Source organism: Macrobrachium nipponense, chromosome 33 (genome assembly GCF_015104395.2).
Source record: "Macrobrachium nipponense isolate FS-2020 chromosome 33, ASM1510439v2, whole genome shotgun sequence".
In the NCBI taxonomy this organism is placed as follows: Eukaryota; Metazoa; Arthropoda; class Malacostraca; order Decapoda; family Palaemonidae; genus Macrobrachium; species Macrobrachium nipponense.
The window spans coordinates 60,956,334-60,973,427 of NC_087219.1; the positions used below are offsets into that span (position 1 = coordinate 60,956,334).

General features: G+C 43.7%; 1 protein-coding gene across 1 annotated transcript in view; it reads right to left on the minus strand.

The window, feature by feature from the left end:
• The window catches only part of LOC135203229 (serine/threonine-protein kinase RIO1-like), a 133,564-nt gene extending 116,829 nt beyond the window's left edge, over positions 1-16,735 (minus strand). Inside the window, exon 1 of the mRNA XM_064232997.1 lies at positions 16,289-16,735. Coding sequence (XP_064089067.1) covers positions 16,289-16,332 — 44 coding nt within the window. The 5' untranslated portion in view covers positions 16,333-16,735. The remainder of the gene's footprint in view (positions 1-16,288) is intronic.
• Positions 16,736-17,094: the final 359 nt, after the last annotated feature.

Genomic DNA, 17,094 nt, shown 5'->3' on the forward strand with positions numbered 1-17,094 from the left:
TCTCTCAAGTCTAAAAGAAGTCTCGCGTCTGCTTGACTTCTCATGCCTGGAAAGCTCCTCGCGCTTGGCTGGCGCCTCGCGCTTGGCTGGCGCCTCGCGCTTGGCTGGCGCTTCTCGCTTGGCTGGAGCTTGTTGCCTGGCTGGCATCTCGCGCCTGGCTGACGCCTCGCGCTTGTCTGGCGCCTCACGCAAAGCTGACTCCTCGCGCCTGGCTGGCGTCCCGCGCTTGGCTGAATCCTCGCGCCTGGCTGGCGCCTCGCGCTTGGCTGATTCCTCACGCCTAACTGGCGCCTCGCGTATCCTTATCCAGAGCAACTCGCTCGGATAGCTCCTGACGCTTGCAAGAATCTTCGCGCCTGGAAGACGTCCCACGCTTGTAAGGCTCTTCATGTCTGGAGGACGCTTCACGTCTGGCAGGTGAAAGAAGACGAGACTTCTTAATAGGAAGTCTAGCATCCTTCTTGCGAGGGGGATCCCTCGAAAGAACTCCAACCAAAGAGGCTATCTGCTCTTGTACTGCAAGCAATATCCTCTTGGAAGCCACACCAGCGTCCTCTTCAATAGAAGAAGCAGGAGAACTCGAAGGAGTGCGATCCTCAAATACCGTTCGAGGAGGCGTCGAAACCAGCTTAGCCTTCTTGATAGAAGAAGGGGCTTCCTCCGAGAAGCGCTCCGGGCTCGAGTCAAACGCGCGCTCTTTCCAGTGCCTTTTCAGTGGCCTAGAAAGATCCGAGTCCTTCCACCCTCGTTTAGGTGAAGGAGAACCGGACGACGAGAAACAATCTCGTAGGACGCTTCTATTAAAGCGGTCCTGAGCAGACTGTAGCGAAACAGAACCTGCTGAAGGGACGCCTGACCGTTGGGGATTCCCAACAACCTCCGTACGACTTTCGACTTTCCTTCTCCTCTGGGTATGTGAGTTTGGGAGAGGTCTAGGCCTGGGAGCATCGCAGGGACGGTCAGACGCCCCCTCCACAACACTGGGAACACTCACTTCACTAAGTAATTCACTATCACTTCCCTTACCTTGCATGGCCGCCATCTTTGTCTTCATTTTACGAAGAGTAGCCTTCAGATTGGCGATTTCCGAAGCCGAATCCGAATGCAAAGCCTGTGAGGGTTCAGATACATAGGGAGAATCAAATTCATTAATAATAGGAGAGTTAGACTCAGAAAAAGGCTCAATAGGCCTTGTACTCACACTCTTTTGTGCAGCCGTCTAATTCTATCCCTCTCTAACTTCTTCAAGTAAGAAGTTAGTCTTCCATTCATTAGCATTCAACTTTTTCACACTCAATACAGGTGTTAGCCAAAGAACAGTCAAACCCCCTACATTTACGACATACAGTGTGAGGATCAACCGAAGCCTTCGGTATCCTCACCTTGCAGCCTACATTCACACACACTCTCACACTAACACTTGAATCAGACATTCTATCAGAAAAATCAAAAGCAAGTCCAAATCCAGTCCACAGTAGCGAATGCCAAAACAACGATCCAGTACGTCACCCAAGAAATCCTCCCAATATAGATGATCAAAAAAGTCTTGAAAAGCAAATTCCAGTCAGGAGGTAGTAACAACAATGTTGATACCACCGGCGACAGAGAAAATATGATAGAAAACGGGAATGGTTCCTAGTCCTGCCGCCCAGGGCAGGCAGGTAGATCACCTGACCTACCGGTAGCGAATGGCGCGAAATTTGAATTTCTGTCGGGGACGACGGAGTCTTAGCTAAGTATATATCTGACAGGTAAGTTCATTGTATGAAATTTGGCACTTATCGTTATTTATATGAAAATATCTCAAAACTGATAAAAGCTACAATCATGAGTATTTTTTTGTTGTATTCTACATAAAAATGCGCACATTTTCATATATAATACTCCATGTAACGGCTAATTTAAAATGGTACAAAAATTATATCAAAGTGACGAAATAATTTCCGAGATGTGTCACTGATATTTTTTAATGCGGCAAGAAAGAAATTCGCGCTTGCGCGCCTGCGTAACGATTGTAAACAAAACAACACCTTGATCCGTGAACTCCCAGCATCCACCAAGGCGCGTGATTCAAGAGTTTTCGGCTGGTAGGCCTAAAAGTATTTTTCCGCGAATTTTTAAAAAAACTTTTGTATCTCAACGTAAAATACGTCCAGTCGGCACCCGAGAGACAAAAAATGTCGACGTAAAATACGTCCAGTCGGCGTTTAAGGGTTAACTGGATATCGACGCCATAACTGCCATAAATATGAAATTTTCATTATTAAAATGAAGTTTTATTGTATACTTACCGAACAATTATAGAGCCGTGATTTCCACGAGCGGCAGGATACTAAATTCAAATTTAGCGCGTCGGCGTCGCCAACACTGGTGGTGAGTGAACGTCATCTCCCTCCACTCGCGGGAGAACCAGGTACAACTGCCCCGGTGAATCCAATTCTTTCTGCCCGTCCGTCCACCTAAGGGAGGAGGGTGGGTATATCATAATTGTTCGGTAAGTATAACAATAAAACTTCATTTTAATAATGAAAATTTCATTTTTATTGTAGTGTCTTACCGAACAATTATAGAGCTGATTACACATTTATGGGAAGGTGGGATTCAGTGGACCACTAGTATTTTTAAATGGTTACATTTATTGCAATACCAGTAAACACTCAAGGTGTCTGTTGTACACTTACCTTGTAAGAGAGCTACAGCAGACTGTTACTGCCTCTGGTCGGTGCTCTTCTTACTATGTAGAGGAATTGGAATTTGACCAAAGTTAGCCTCTACAGGAGTCGAATCCTTCCGTAGTTCAAGCGAAGTCAAGGCTGACTGACGGAGGATAGTAACAACAAAGATTGCCCTTGCCCTGGGCTAAGACCAGAAAATTCAATCATACAAAACATTTGTCACCAACACCAGATTTAAAAACATATATACCCAACCATTGTAATCTGACCTAACAGACTGGTGAGTATCCCAGGTACTCAGTACCCCCAGCTTCCCTTGAACTCGACAAACCTATTCAAGGTGAAAAGTTAGCATAGAGGTGACGACCCTGTGCCGTTTCTCCCAACACCATGCCAGAAACCGCCACCGGACCTAACATTTTACAATTCTCGAAAACCGTTTCTATCTCTTTGAGATAATGACTCGCAAAAACCGATTCGATCTCCAGAACGTGCTCTGAAGAAATCGAAGCTAAAGATAAATTCTTTCTGATGCTAAAGAAGTTGCCACTGCTCTAACCTCGTGAGCTTTAACTCTCAGAACGGAAAGATTGTCGTTCTCGGACTGCGAGTGAGCTTCCCTGATAAAGCTCTCTAATAAAGAACGATATAGCATTCTTAGAAAGAGGACGAGAGGGATTTTGAACCGAGGTCCAGAGCTTAGAAGATTGTCCTCTAATACCCTTAGTGGCAAACAGATACTGCTTAATAGCCCTGACTGGACATAAGAGCCTTTCTTCCTCCTCATGTCCAACCAAATCAGATAAGTTCCTTACCACAAAACTCCTCGGCCAAGGATTAGAAGGATTCTAATTTTGGCTAGAAAGGTCAAAGATACCGAAAATACAGCATTGCCTTGAGAGAAACCGACTCTTTTGTCTATAGCGTGCAATTCGCTGACACGCTTAGCAGAAGCTAGTGCAATAAGAAAAAAGTGCCTTCTTAGTCAAGTTCCTGAGTGAAGCCGACTTCAAAGGCTCAAACGGTGGCCCCATGAGGAACTTAAGCACCACATCTAAGTTCCAAGTCACTCTATCTTGCGGGAGCTTAGTGGTTTCGAAAGACCTAATGAGGTCCGACAGATCTGAATTGGAGGAAATATCCAAACCTCGATGTCGAAAAAAACCGAAGAGAGCATGGCTCTATATCCTCTGATCGTCGAAGGAGCCAGTTTCTTAGAGTTCCTAAGAAATAGAAGAAAATCTGCTATTTCTGTTAAAGAGGTCGCAGAAGTAGAGACTTTAGCACTTCTACACCACTCTCTGAAGATTCTCCACTTCCCTTGATAGAGTTTGTTAGAAGACTCTCTCCTACAACGAGCGATAGCTTCTGCAGCTCTTCTTGAAAATCCTTTCGCTCTGACAAGATTCCGGACAGTCTGAACCCTGTCAGAGCTAGAGCGGACAAGTTTTGGTGGAACCTCTTGAAGTGCGGTTGTTTGAGAAGCCACTTCTCTGGAGGAAGAAGTCTGGGGAAGTCTACTAACAACTGGAGAAGGTCCGGGAACCACTCTTTCCTGGGCCAAAAGGGAGCGATTAACGTTAGTGTTACATTGCTGTGCGACATGAACTTGTTCAGCACCTCTCTTATTAGACCGAACGGAGGGAATGCATAAGCTTCCAGAACCCGACCAATCCAACAGCATTGCGTCCACCGACCAAGCTAGAGGATCTGGGACTGGAGAACAAAAGAGAAGGAACGACGGTTGTTCCTTGATGTCGCGAACAGGTCTATTGACGGTCGTCCCCAAAGGCGCCAAAGTTTCTGACAAATCTTGTTGTCCCAAAGTCCACTCCCAGAGGTAACACTTGCTGTTGACGACTTAACTCGTCTGCCAGAACGTTCATCTTTCCGGAACAAATCTCGGGACTAGCTGCACCTTCGCTTCGTTTGACCACAGGAGGAGATCCTTGCTACTTCGTTACAGAGAGAAAGACTGATCCCCCCTGTTTCCGCATGTACGAGAGAGACCGTGGAGTTGTCGGAATGCACTGCCACTGACTCAGACCTTCTACTAAACTCCGAAACTGTCTGAGCCCCAAGAAAATTGCTAACAGTTCCTTTACATTTATGTGGAACTTCTTCTCCTTCTCCGACCAAGCTCCTGAAGTCCGTTGATTTCCCAGTAGGGCTCCCCAACCTGTGTCCGATGCGTCGGAAAAGAACTGTAGGTTCGGGAGGATGGGTCGTAAATCTAAACCCTTCTTCCAACCTTGCTCGAGAGAGCCACCACCTTAGGTCCTCTTTTATTTGATCTGTGACAGGAAAGGTAATCGAGTCTGGTTGTGTCTTCCTGCACCAATAAGAGGCTCTCAGGAAAAACTGCAGAGGTCTCATGTGCAGTCTCCCAACGTCACAAATTTCTCCACTGACGTCAATTTGCCCAGGAGCCTCATCCACTGATTGGCAGAACTTACCTTTTTGTCCAAGAACTCCTGAACTGTCTCCAGACAGCCTTGAACCCTCTTCGGGGACAGAAAGCCCGAAAAACTTGAGCTATTCAGAATCATCCCCAAATAAAGGATGCTCTGAGATGGAACCAACTGGGACTTCTGTTTGTTGACCAGAATTCCTAACTTTCTGGCAAGATCCAGAGTTGTTCCAAGGTCCTTCATGCACCGACTCTCTGATTCCGACCGGAGAAGCCAATCGTCCAGATAGAGGGAGATTCTTACTCCTAATATGTGCAGCCAGCTTCCTATCGGGGATAGAACCCTGGTGAAAAAACTTGAGGAGCGGTCGCTAAGCTTCCTATCGGGGATAGAACCCTGGTGAGAACTTGAGGAGCGGTCGCTAGTCCGAAGCAAAGCGCCCGAAAAACTGAAACACCTTGCCTTCGAACAGAACCTCAGGTACTTCCGAGATTCGCGATGTATCGGAATGTGAAAATAAGCGTCTTGCATGTCCAGAGAGACCATCCAATCCCCCTGTCTGATGGACTCCAGAAACCGACCCGAGTGGTCTCCATATGAAATTTTGTTTTCTGGACATGCAAGTTCAGGGCGCTCACATCCAAAACCGGCCTCCAGCCCCTGATGACTTGGGAACTACAAAAAGGCGATTGTAAAATTGTGCCTGGAGGAAAATCCCCTTCTATCTGTTCTATCGCTTCTTGAGAACAAGCGCTTCCACTTCTGCGGCTAGCGCCAGAAATTTGTCTGAGCCCGGAGAGTATGCTGGAATGGAAATTGGGCACAGGTGAGTGCGAGGGAGGTGAAACGAGAGGAATCGATAGCCGAACTTGAGTACTTGCACTGCCCAGGCTTCTGCTCCTCTGTTTTCCCATTCCTCCCAAAACATAGCCAGCCTGGCTCCCACTGGTGCATGAAGAACCGAGCTTTCATTTGGAAGGTTTGTTAACCTTGGCCGAGGCCTTAGACTGAGGTCGCAAATTCGACTTCGGCCGAAAGAAGCGCTTGGGTTTTCTCCCTCGAAAAGGCACTTGGGCCAGAGGAGAAACCGAAGGAACAGTCTCCACAGGAGCTTTAGGTCTCTTAGTTAGACTGTGCCAGTAAATCCGAAGTAGATTTCTTATCTAGCGCAGACGCAAATTGACAACACTACATCGTCTGGAAAGAGGTTATCTTTCACAAACGGAGCAAACAAAAGAGCCGACTTCTGTTGAAGTAACCCTTTTAAGAAGCAAAAGGAGACACCAAAGTTGCCTTTTCTTAGGGTACCAAAGGCGATGCAGCGAAAGAACACTCACTCATCATCCATCCCTAATGGATTTTTGTCCGCACAGGACAGAAACACCAATCCAATCCTCCGCTAACTCCTGAGAAAGAGAAGGACAATCTTCGATCTTGGCCGCTAAAGCGCCAATAGTCCAATCAAGGAAGCTAAAAGACTTCCAAAAGTTTAAAAATTGATTCTTTACAACGTGGTCCAACTCAGGCGCTGTAAAGAAAACTTTCGCTGCGGCGAAAGCAGATCTTCTAGGAGGGAGTCGATTAACTGGAGAAGTCTCCCTGGGAGGAGGCAGAAAACTCCCAGAGAAGGAGCTTCCCCAGTTACATAAAACCTATACCTCTTACGAAGCAACTTAGAGGGAGGGTAAGCAAAAAGAGCCTTCCCTAAGTCTCTTTTCATAGACATCCATTTTTCAGTCTCTTTCAACCGAATGTCTAACCGCTTTAGATAGAACAAGTTTTGGGAGGAGAGGGTCTGAAGTTTTCCTCCTCATCAAAAAAGTCGAAGTTGGGGAGCGCGGAGCCGCTTTCTCAAAATAATCTGGATAAGATACCAGAAGAAATCTAAGGAGACGTGAATAACACGAGAGGTGATGAGAATCCTCCTCCTCTACTTCTTCTTCATTCTCCGATACCGCCGAAGAAGTAGACGGAACTACAACCGGATCTGAAGGTTTCGAACACCCTTGGACTCATTCATCCAGTTGGTTAACATCTCTAAACTGCTTGCGCAAAGGCGCCAGAGACGAATCAAAACAGTTAACGTAGGCTTGGAAGAGCCTAAATGTTCAGCAGGAGGCGGAAAAACTACTTGCGCCTCGCTCTGAGCCGCCGAAAATTCGAGGCGAAACAGGCGCATCAGGCGTACCAGACGAAAAAGCGCCTAAAGAAAACACCCTTAGAACTGCTAGCTACAGCGCTAAAACCACAATCATCTACTAGTAGATGGAGCCGAAAAAGGCACCAGATTGAGGCGACGAACGAGCCGCTAACGGCCGCGGCGCAACCCTACTCTCAGGCTCCTTATACCGCTTGACTGGAGGAGGCGAAGAATCGGCGCCTGAACGCCTCTTTAAGGGACGCGAAACGGGCGAATCCTAAGCCAAGAGCGCCGCGCGACCGGAGACGAATCGCTTGAATCATTCGGAAAGGGGTCTGACCGCAACACCTTTCCAACACTTAACCGAGCCCTGTTGAGGCGCAACAGGCTCAACAAGAGAGGCGCCTGTCTGTGGGCAAATCCCGATCGACTCCCTTGGACTTCCGGTATGTCTTCTCCCCGGTGCGGGGGAGCTGGACAGTGACCTTTGTCTAGGAGACGTGTCAGGACAGACAGACGCACCCTCAACTTACACTCTTACCTGAAGCCGCTTCCTCCAAAAACGTCTTAACTGAATTACCAAGTTGCAAAACCGTATTCGCTAGTACCGAAAATTTCTGATCTAACCTCGATTCCAGACTGGCAATGGTGTCGGAAGAAACTACACGGGAAGCCGGAGAAGTGGGATTAGTAGGAGGAATAGGAGGTGTAGTTAAAGGAGACATAACAATTTGAGGAGAAACAGAAGGAACAGAAGCATCGCAAGACGAAGCGGAGCTAAGTCTACTTTCCCTAAGCGCTGCTTTTTCCTAATTCTGTCTTTAGCTAATTTCTCCGAGTATGAACTAAAAAACTTCCATTGAGAATCAGTCCAATCACTACACTCGTTACATGTTCGATCTGCTGAACAAACCTGTCCCCTACCACTTAACACATTTAGTGTGAGAATCATATTCTAACTTGGATAATCTAGTTTTACATCCTGAGATGCAAAACCTAACTCCCGACGGACTAGAATCCGACATGGCAACGCCTAAATAAAAAGCAAAATAACAAACAACGCCAAAAAAGAGTACTTCACCAATTCCGAAGATCAAATTCCACAAGAAAAAAAGCGAAGCAAGTCATCCAACCGCACCGACCACCGATGTTCACCGGACGCCGGCAGGAAAAGAATTGGATTCACCGGGCAGTTGTACCTGGTTCTCCCGCGAGTGGGAGGGAGATGACGTCATCACCACCAGTGTGGCGACGCCGACGCGCTAAATTTGAATTTAGTATCCTGCGCTCGTGGAAATCACGGCTCTATAATTGTTCGGTAAGACACTACAATAAAATGACAAATTTTGGTTAATAGCAGTTTTTGCTAATCAGCATCCTGCTGAGAACAGAGCCCCTCCCCCCCCCTTCCCCAAATAACCAGGGACTGCCTGTACAGGTACTCAACAACTGCTTTATTTCATGTATACACTATGGCATTAGTCAGCTTGTTTTTATGTACAATTTCTTTATCACAATGAAAAATTCCTTATCAACAAATCAATTTCAGTACTTTAAAATTAAGACTTAATAATGAAAGAGCCAAGCAGCCAAGGGAATTTTTACAGCACAACTGAAAATCTTGGCCACATGTTCTATGTACTCAATTGGCCTATTCTAACTGATAGGGGGACCAAATAATGAACTTGAATCCAAAATATTATTTCAAATCTTGAGGGCTTCATGTATCCCGCGATTAAAATACCACTGATTTGTATGGTGGTAATGTGAACATTTTTTTGCTATAAGCTATACTTTGGCAATACAAACAAGCAAAAGCAAAGCTGGAAAAAAGAAAAGCTGGAATGCAGGCTTCACTATACAGCACAAGTATATGTAAGTCAAATAAATACATGACATGCATTTTTGAAGGCGTGCTTCATTTTCAAGTACGGCACATTGCTATTGTTGTGAAAGCATTCTAGTCCAGGCATTTTACAGTTTTTTGGGGACAAAAATGGTACAGAAGAAATCTTTCCTGATTCGTTTACAGTCAAGCAATACGTACTAACAACATATATAAAGTCCCAGTTCGAGAAAATATGGGAAAGTAATGAAAATTCACTTTTTCGATTTCACTCATTTCAGGCCATATTCAGGCTGGGACGGATGAATAACATTGTTAGAGCCTGTGACTTGGAGTAGAAAGAACCTCATATTAGGTGTTTTTTCATCTTTTCAGATTACATTATGAAGTGGCAAGCATTGTGTGAATCACAAGAATATCCAATATAGCATACAAGTTATATAGAAGTTTGCATGTATCACTAACAGTAACATTAATATAGTTTTATTACTATGGTTTCTGTTATACACTTAGCACTATGGTTTCTGTTATCCACTTAGCAGTATGCTTTCTGTTATGTACTTTCCAATGCATAGTATTACTAAGTACATTTTTAAGTGCACTGACCAAGCAACAACTACGGCAACAAAATTGGCAACTAAGATTGGTAGTGAGCACATACAAGTAGATCCCCAACTTCTCTTCCAGCGGTTGGTGATTGCAGCCAAGGCATCTGATATTACAGCGGATATGTTTAACTTCGAATTACGTAGTTATCCACCTGCCCTGTTCGATGAATCTCTCATGATGAGGGAAGCCCAGAAATCAGGTTTTGCCAATGCCATCTGGTCTGAATTAAGTGGAGCTGACCAAGGAACACCAACCAGTGAAGTAAAATTTGTACTAGATGGAGGAGCTTTGCTCCACCGGATTCCATGGTCTTCTGGTGTGTCAACTTATAAGGAAATGTGTCTAACCTATGTTACATATGTGACAAGGAAGTATGGCTATGCAACTGTAGTATTTGATGGTTATGGAACACCCTCTACAAAGAATACCACTGATAAGGAAAGAGAAAAGTTGGGATGGAAGTCACTTTCTCAGAAGAGATGAAAGTGTCCCAGAAAAAAAGTTATATTTCTTTCAATTACAAAGCATAAGGCAAACTTCATCATTTTGCTAGGGAAATATCTACAACTAAATGGACATAAGTTGTTCATGCTGATGGTGATGCTGACTTCTTGATTACACAGTTGACAAAAGAATCAGCAGCATTATCAGACACTGTCTTAATAGGAAATGATACAGACTTGTTAGTCTTGTTGTGTTACTATGCTGATCTAAATACCTACAACATATTCATTATGAATGAATCAAAATTGAAACCAAGATTGTGGAATATCAAGAAAGTGAAGCAAGTACTTGGTGATTCAGTGTGCAGGGACATTCTTTATATACGTGCATTCCTCTGTTGCGATACTACATCACACATATATGGCATTAGCAAGAGTGCCTCACAGAAGAAATATGCAAAACACCAAGAATTCTGTAGACAGGCTGAAATATTCAATGCAGCATGAAAATCTGTTGATGAAATCATATCAGCAGGAGAAAAAGCTTTAGTTAGTTTATGCAATGGTGAAGCCACTGATAGCCTGAACAACCTCAGGTATAAGTGATTCTGTGAGAAAGTATCAGTGAAAAGCTCCCACCTAATGTGTCAGAGTTTACCACCAACTTCTGCATCAGCTAAATTCCATAGCATGAGAGTATATTTCAAAGTCCAACAGTGGAAATGTGTCTCCTCCCTTAATGCCAATGACTGGGGTTGGTGTTTAGATAATGGGAGCTTTCTTCCAGTAATGACAGATATACAACCTGCCCCAGCATCGCTTTTGTCTATTATCAGATGTAACTGTATGACAGATTGTGGGTCAAATAAATGCTGGTGACGTAAAAATAACCTTGAATGTTCCCAAGCATGTGGCCAGTGTCGTGGGTTAGGATGCTCCAACTCCTTATATGACATTTGTGAAGATGACTATATAGATAACAGTGATGAATGTACTATGTAAAAGGAAAAGTCACAGATGTCAGTCATACTGTCATTCTAACTTTTTTATTATTCTGATCTGTGTGGATGAAAGAGACTTTTCTTGTTCTTACATTGCAATATTTTCTCAATTTCTGATAAACATAAAACAACTTTCAGTATCCCTTTGCTGTAAATGCTTTTTTTACAGGACCAACATATATAAAATGTAAATTTGTGCCTAGCATACTGAAAAGCAATGAACAGGAAATCATTTATAGATTAATGAGTGAACTTCTTTGGATCACCAATTGTTAAGACCTATCTTTTGATGGTCAGAATTTTTTTAGTATCTACGTAGTTTATTTCTAGTAAAGTCATTTAAAACTACGTTTTACTTCATCCAAGCACAGATATTTGTACAAGCTGTGCAATTGTACTGTAAAATGTTAGGATGTGTTTAATGCTAACAAAATTGTTGTTTAATAAATATCTACTTATATTTTTCATCTTACTGGCATTTATCAAAATACATTTAATTAAGTGCTAATATCAGTTTAGATGTATTGAAAGCATTAATTCTTTTCTTTATAAAGGGTAGAAGGAGCGCCTACAGTTCAGTTGCCCACGGGTTTCGTCTGCTAGGGAATCGGCGGAGCAATACAAACAAGATGGTGGACGGTTTGTTTTGGCGCAAGGTTTGAAAACATGTGTATTGTCAGAAAACCCAAAAACCTAAAAAAACGGTAATGGGGGACCCTTTTGGGAAGCGGGGTTTTTGGGTGGGGGGAGAACACACGAGTTTTGGTTAAAAGTAAATGAAAACGGTATGGGGGGACCTATTGGGAAACCGGGGTTTTTTGGGTGGGGGGAGACCCAGACGACGACAATAAACACGAAAAACCACGAAACCCGTGGCCAACTAAACTGTAGGAGCTCCCGTTCCCCGTTGTGTTAGGCTAACCAAACGACGACAATGAACGAACCGAAAAAAACCACGGAAAACCCTAGCAGACAAAAACCAGTGGCCAACTAAACTGTAGGAGCTCCCGTTCCAACTAAACTGTACGAGCTCCCGTTCCCCGTTGTGTTAGGCTAACGAAACTGTTCCCCATGCTCAGTTTAGTTGGCCACTTTTAACGTGAGATGTGCGGCCTAGGTTACTAAACTGTCCCCCTACTCAACATTCGTAGACCGAACATATGGGCTATTAGCCTAATAGAACGTTCATGCATGAAATGCGGTACCTGGCCAACTGAAGTGATCGTAACCAACGAACCAACCTAACCAAACTTAGGCCGCGTGCCCTTACCTGGCCGGCCTGGACCCCCCAGTATAGTATATTAATAGTATTGCTACCTAACCAAAAGAACCAACCTAACCAAACTTAAGGCTGCCATACAAGTACGCGACTGGCGCGAACCGGTCAGTCCTTATCATGTAGGGGGGCTATTGATGCCAGTCCTGTCGAGCCAGTCCTGTCCCGTCGTCATTTCAGCATGTTGAAATGACTGGCGCGTCGCGACTAGCGCGGCGGGTGTTTGGGAGGACTGAGCGGCCAAATTTTTCAACATGTACAATACCTTATTTCCTCGTGGGAGTCGGGGCAGTACCTACTGCTGTTGTGAAAGGATGTCGCAGTCAGTTCAAGTATTTACTCACGATTCCATTCTATTTTTTTGGACCTGTACAGAGCACTACCGTGCTTTGAGAAAATACGAAGTCCGGATTATTCCAATCAAGTAAAAAGACAAGCTGCTTATGAGCAATTATGGGAATTATGTAAAAAAAAAATAGATAAAGATGCAAACAGCTTTTTGTGAAACCCAAAACTGCCAGCCTTTCATGGTAACTTTTCACTAATATAAAATGAGTTTTACAATTAATTTGTAAAACATTTTAAAGGATAAACATGGCGATAAAAACATTAACCATTCTTAAACAACTGTGAATTTCACTAGTAAAACATTTGAGAGGAAATCTGTCCATAGTGATCGATATCACCTTTCATCGATATTCAAATTCATTCATCTCCAGAGTCAACTTAGATTCCTGTTATACGAAGTAAAGTATGTTTTAAGATGATGCATTCCATATCACCTTGAGAGAGAGAGAGATTCTGAAATGCCGGTAAAACTTTGCGTTGGTTAAATAAAATAAAGAAAAGCTGAAAAGCATATTGTATATTCAGAGGTCCTCCTAAACTATATGAATGGATTCCGTTACCCAATTACTGTACCTGAAGCAGCAATAAAAATTAGGAACACCCCAACCATCATCAGTCATTCTTAAATCATTTCTATAATCTTCCGGGTTATTTTCCTTTAATTCTTTCATTTAAGTCATATGGTAAAACCTCTCTTTATTAGCCATGGTTTCACCCATACTTTACAATTTTTCTTGCATATTTCATGCTCGTATTCGTCTTGCAGGAGTGCTATTATCATTATTGCACTTATCTTCCTTTTACTTGGTGCCATGATTTAAAAACACTCACCATATCAGGACACTACAGGACTGAAAGGAATACGGCCACTGCATATTAGCTCTGCCCTCTCAAAATATGCGTAGAGCAAGTCCTCTGCGTGTATGGGCAATACCCAAGAGGACTGGAGCGCGCGCTAATCCCGGCAGGACAAACCCCATGCCAGTCGCGTACGTGTATGGCCGCCTTTAGTCTCCATGTCCTTACCTGGCCAGGGGGCTGGACCCCCCTGTGTAGTATGTTAAAAGTTATTAATACCTAACCAATAAAACTTGTCCGTACGGATGGCTGGCACCCGTAAGTCCTTACTGATATCTAAACAAAGTTAATATTTCCGAGAATACATTGGTTAAAGTTAAGGCCACGTTCAAACAATTGGACTGCTGGCGAACGTGAATGTTCGGATGTGTTGAGCGGCCCTGACTTCCGCTTAGCGGGAAATACAATACAATAACGTGCTTTATTTCCGCAAAAGAATGAACATAACGTGCATTTACATTGATAAGCTTACCTTGGAGAAATATAGAACTTAATATAGAAAATCGGAATCGTTCAAATCTTCGGGGTACAGGATTGTTTTTTTCTTTCTAGGCGGGACGGTTGTTTTCCGTGGTAACTGAACAACCGGAATTTGTGGACGAGGCTCGAGTGCAGGTGACGAATCCGTTTGTACGGCGACGTCTCGTGATTGTTTGGTTTCAGCGACATTGAACCTCATTTTGGCGGGTGTTGAACCTACTTTAGTTAAAGGATATACACGTTTAATTAAATCTAAAAAGGCTTTAAATGGACAATCAACTTCAGTTAGATAACATTTTTTTAACACAAACATAGAGAAACATAGAGAAATACGAATTATACAAGTTTTTAACAGTACACCTTCTAGGTAAGACATTTCGTTTCAAAACCCGCCAAGTAGATTCTATCGTGTTTGTGTGTATGTTTTTCTCGTGTGGATCTACAAAATGCAATGTGTGATTAATGTTCCGGTGTGATTTGAAATGTTGACTTAAATTGTGATAAGATTTCCAACAATCCGAAATTACAAGTGACTCTGGGTGTATGTCATCAATTAAAATAGGAAGAAGTGTGTCTGTAGTTCTGTCTGGAACAACCTGAAAAAATGTTTCTTTTGTTTGGCGGTCAATCCCGCCGAGAACCCAACAACCATCTGCCTTTGTTAAATTTCCTTCTACCAAACTTGGACTCGTCAATCTCTACCACGTGACCTGGTCCGCCAATTTTCCGATTGTCCATCACCAAAATATCTACACAAACGTCCCGGCAGAAATTGTACCAATCAACGAGTGTGTTCGACCCGATCCTCAAATTAAGCTGCATATATTTCTGGGAAGACTCGTGAACCCAGCCGTGTATGAGCACTAGTATGCTCTTGAAGGAGAGATGGGAGCCCGAGAAGAAGGATCCGTGTCGAATTGATGTGTACTTGCGGCAGTGTCTTGCATTGCACCGCCATTGAAAGCTATCCCCTTGTTTCAAAAGGCCGACGGTGCCTTCATTACAGTGCTTGCACAAGCCACTAAAATCCCCAAGTAGGCCGGTTTTCACGAAATATATAATGAGGGATCGTTCATCGCGACACAAAATGTAAATGTCCTCCAGAGTGACAGGAACGGCGGCAGCGAATTCCACGTGTGCGGGACACGAGAAAGTATCAGCGGAAGCAGACATGGTTGCACTGAACAAGCTGAGAAGCAGGAACAGACTAAGGGCGAAGGGTCGGGCAGGGTCAGGCAAGGTCCGTTCCAGGTACTAGTTATCTTGGCGGAGGGATTAAGGGCCAAGTAGAAGGTTTCGTGAGGGAACAGGTGATATAAATAAATGAAAGGGGGCTAGCATAAAAAATAGGCATTGGTGTGATTCATAAAATAAATATTGGTAGGAATCATACAGAATTGAAAATAAAATGGAGCTCCTACAGATTAGTAGGAATCATACAGAAATTGAAAATAAAATGGAGCTCCTACAGATTAGTTGGGCAAGGGTAACGTGTGGTAGGTAATGATGAGTAGGTTGCGTTTCCGTATGGGTAGTAGAAATTGATAAAAGAGGTCTAGCAAAATTGAAAATAAATATCGAAGAATGTAAAGAAAATGGAGCTCCTACAGATTAGTTGGGCAAGGGTAAAACTATCGAATGTAAAAATAATGGAGCTCCTACAGATTAGAAGTTGGGCAAGGGTAACAGTTTATTCGTCTGCTAGGGAATCGGCGGACTAATATGGTAAGAAACCGCATGGTACAGGGGTGGACCATGTACGATCAATGTGTACAAACCCAACCCCAAAAAAAGTACATTAATAATGGCGGTAACCATGACATCGGAGATGGGCATCAGACGCGACTTGTTGTTGGTGAGAAACTGAGCTAAAGACCTCTACTCCGGTGTCAGGACGCGTTATAATGTACTTTTCTTGGGTTGTACACATTGATCGTACATGGTCCACCCCTGTACCATGCGGTTTTTTACCCTACAAACAGGATGGCTGCCGTTTGTTTTGGCTTTCAAGTTGTTGCATGTCGGGTTCGGGACGGGTCGGTTCCGTGGGTTCGGGTCGGGTCGGCTGCGGGTCATCTGCGAGAACTAGGCTACTTACCTTGGTAAAAACCCTCTGTGAAATTCCGGGGCATAACATCGGTAGCCCGCATAGGCATGGCTTAGTAGCTAGTAGCTAGGTAATGGGCAGGTAGAGTACTTACGAATCCTCATCGGCATCGCTAAACTGCCCTTCCACGTAATCCATGATTCACTCCAGAGAACCTTCGTTGCTTGACTGACTTCAAAATAGTAGTTATATTACAGCCTGGGCTAGTAGTATGTCAGGCTCACACTTCAACTAGTAGTTCTAGTAGTAGTCCACAGCTACCGTCAGCCTCATCGAGGTGAACTACTGGTAGGAGGTAGGTACGGTACCAGCCTAGCACAGGCCACCGAAGACTCAAGCTCGAGCTCGTCTTGCTGGTGTCTCTCGTATCACACAATCCATGAGGTCTTGACACTGAAGTAAAATGCAAAGTAGGGTAGATCTACGGAAAAGCAGTAGTACAGTAAGTCAGTAACTATAACATAGTAGCTATAATACAGCAATCGAGTCGACACACGCGATATAAAGACAAGACACAAGACCCGTGGGTGGTGGTAAAAATCATGCGAGCGTATTCTACCTTTGTAACGGCTCAACCAAATTATCTTGGTTAACTTACAAGGATTTCAACTTAAATGACTATTTGTCTTTTGCAAGCTTAACAGGTAGCAGTAAATGCTCATCAGTAGGCACTGTGGAACTCCAGTGCCCCTATAGATTTCATATATTACACAAATTATGAATATTTACACGAATATGAGAAATTAAGTATAGATTATCAATAATCCAAATAAAATAATATGACCATTCTCTTGTTTTGTAAATAAAATAAGCAAATGAATTAAAACATATGTGGAACAACGCTAGTGCTCGCAATTCTAATTTTTGCAAGCAAGAGGGTGATAATGATGGCTGTGGAAG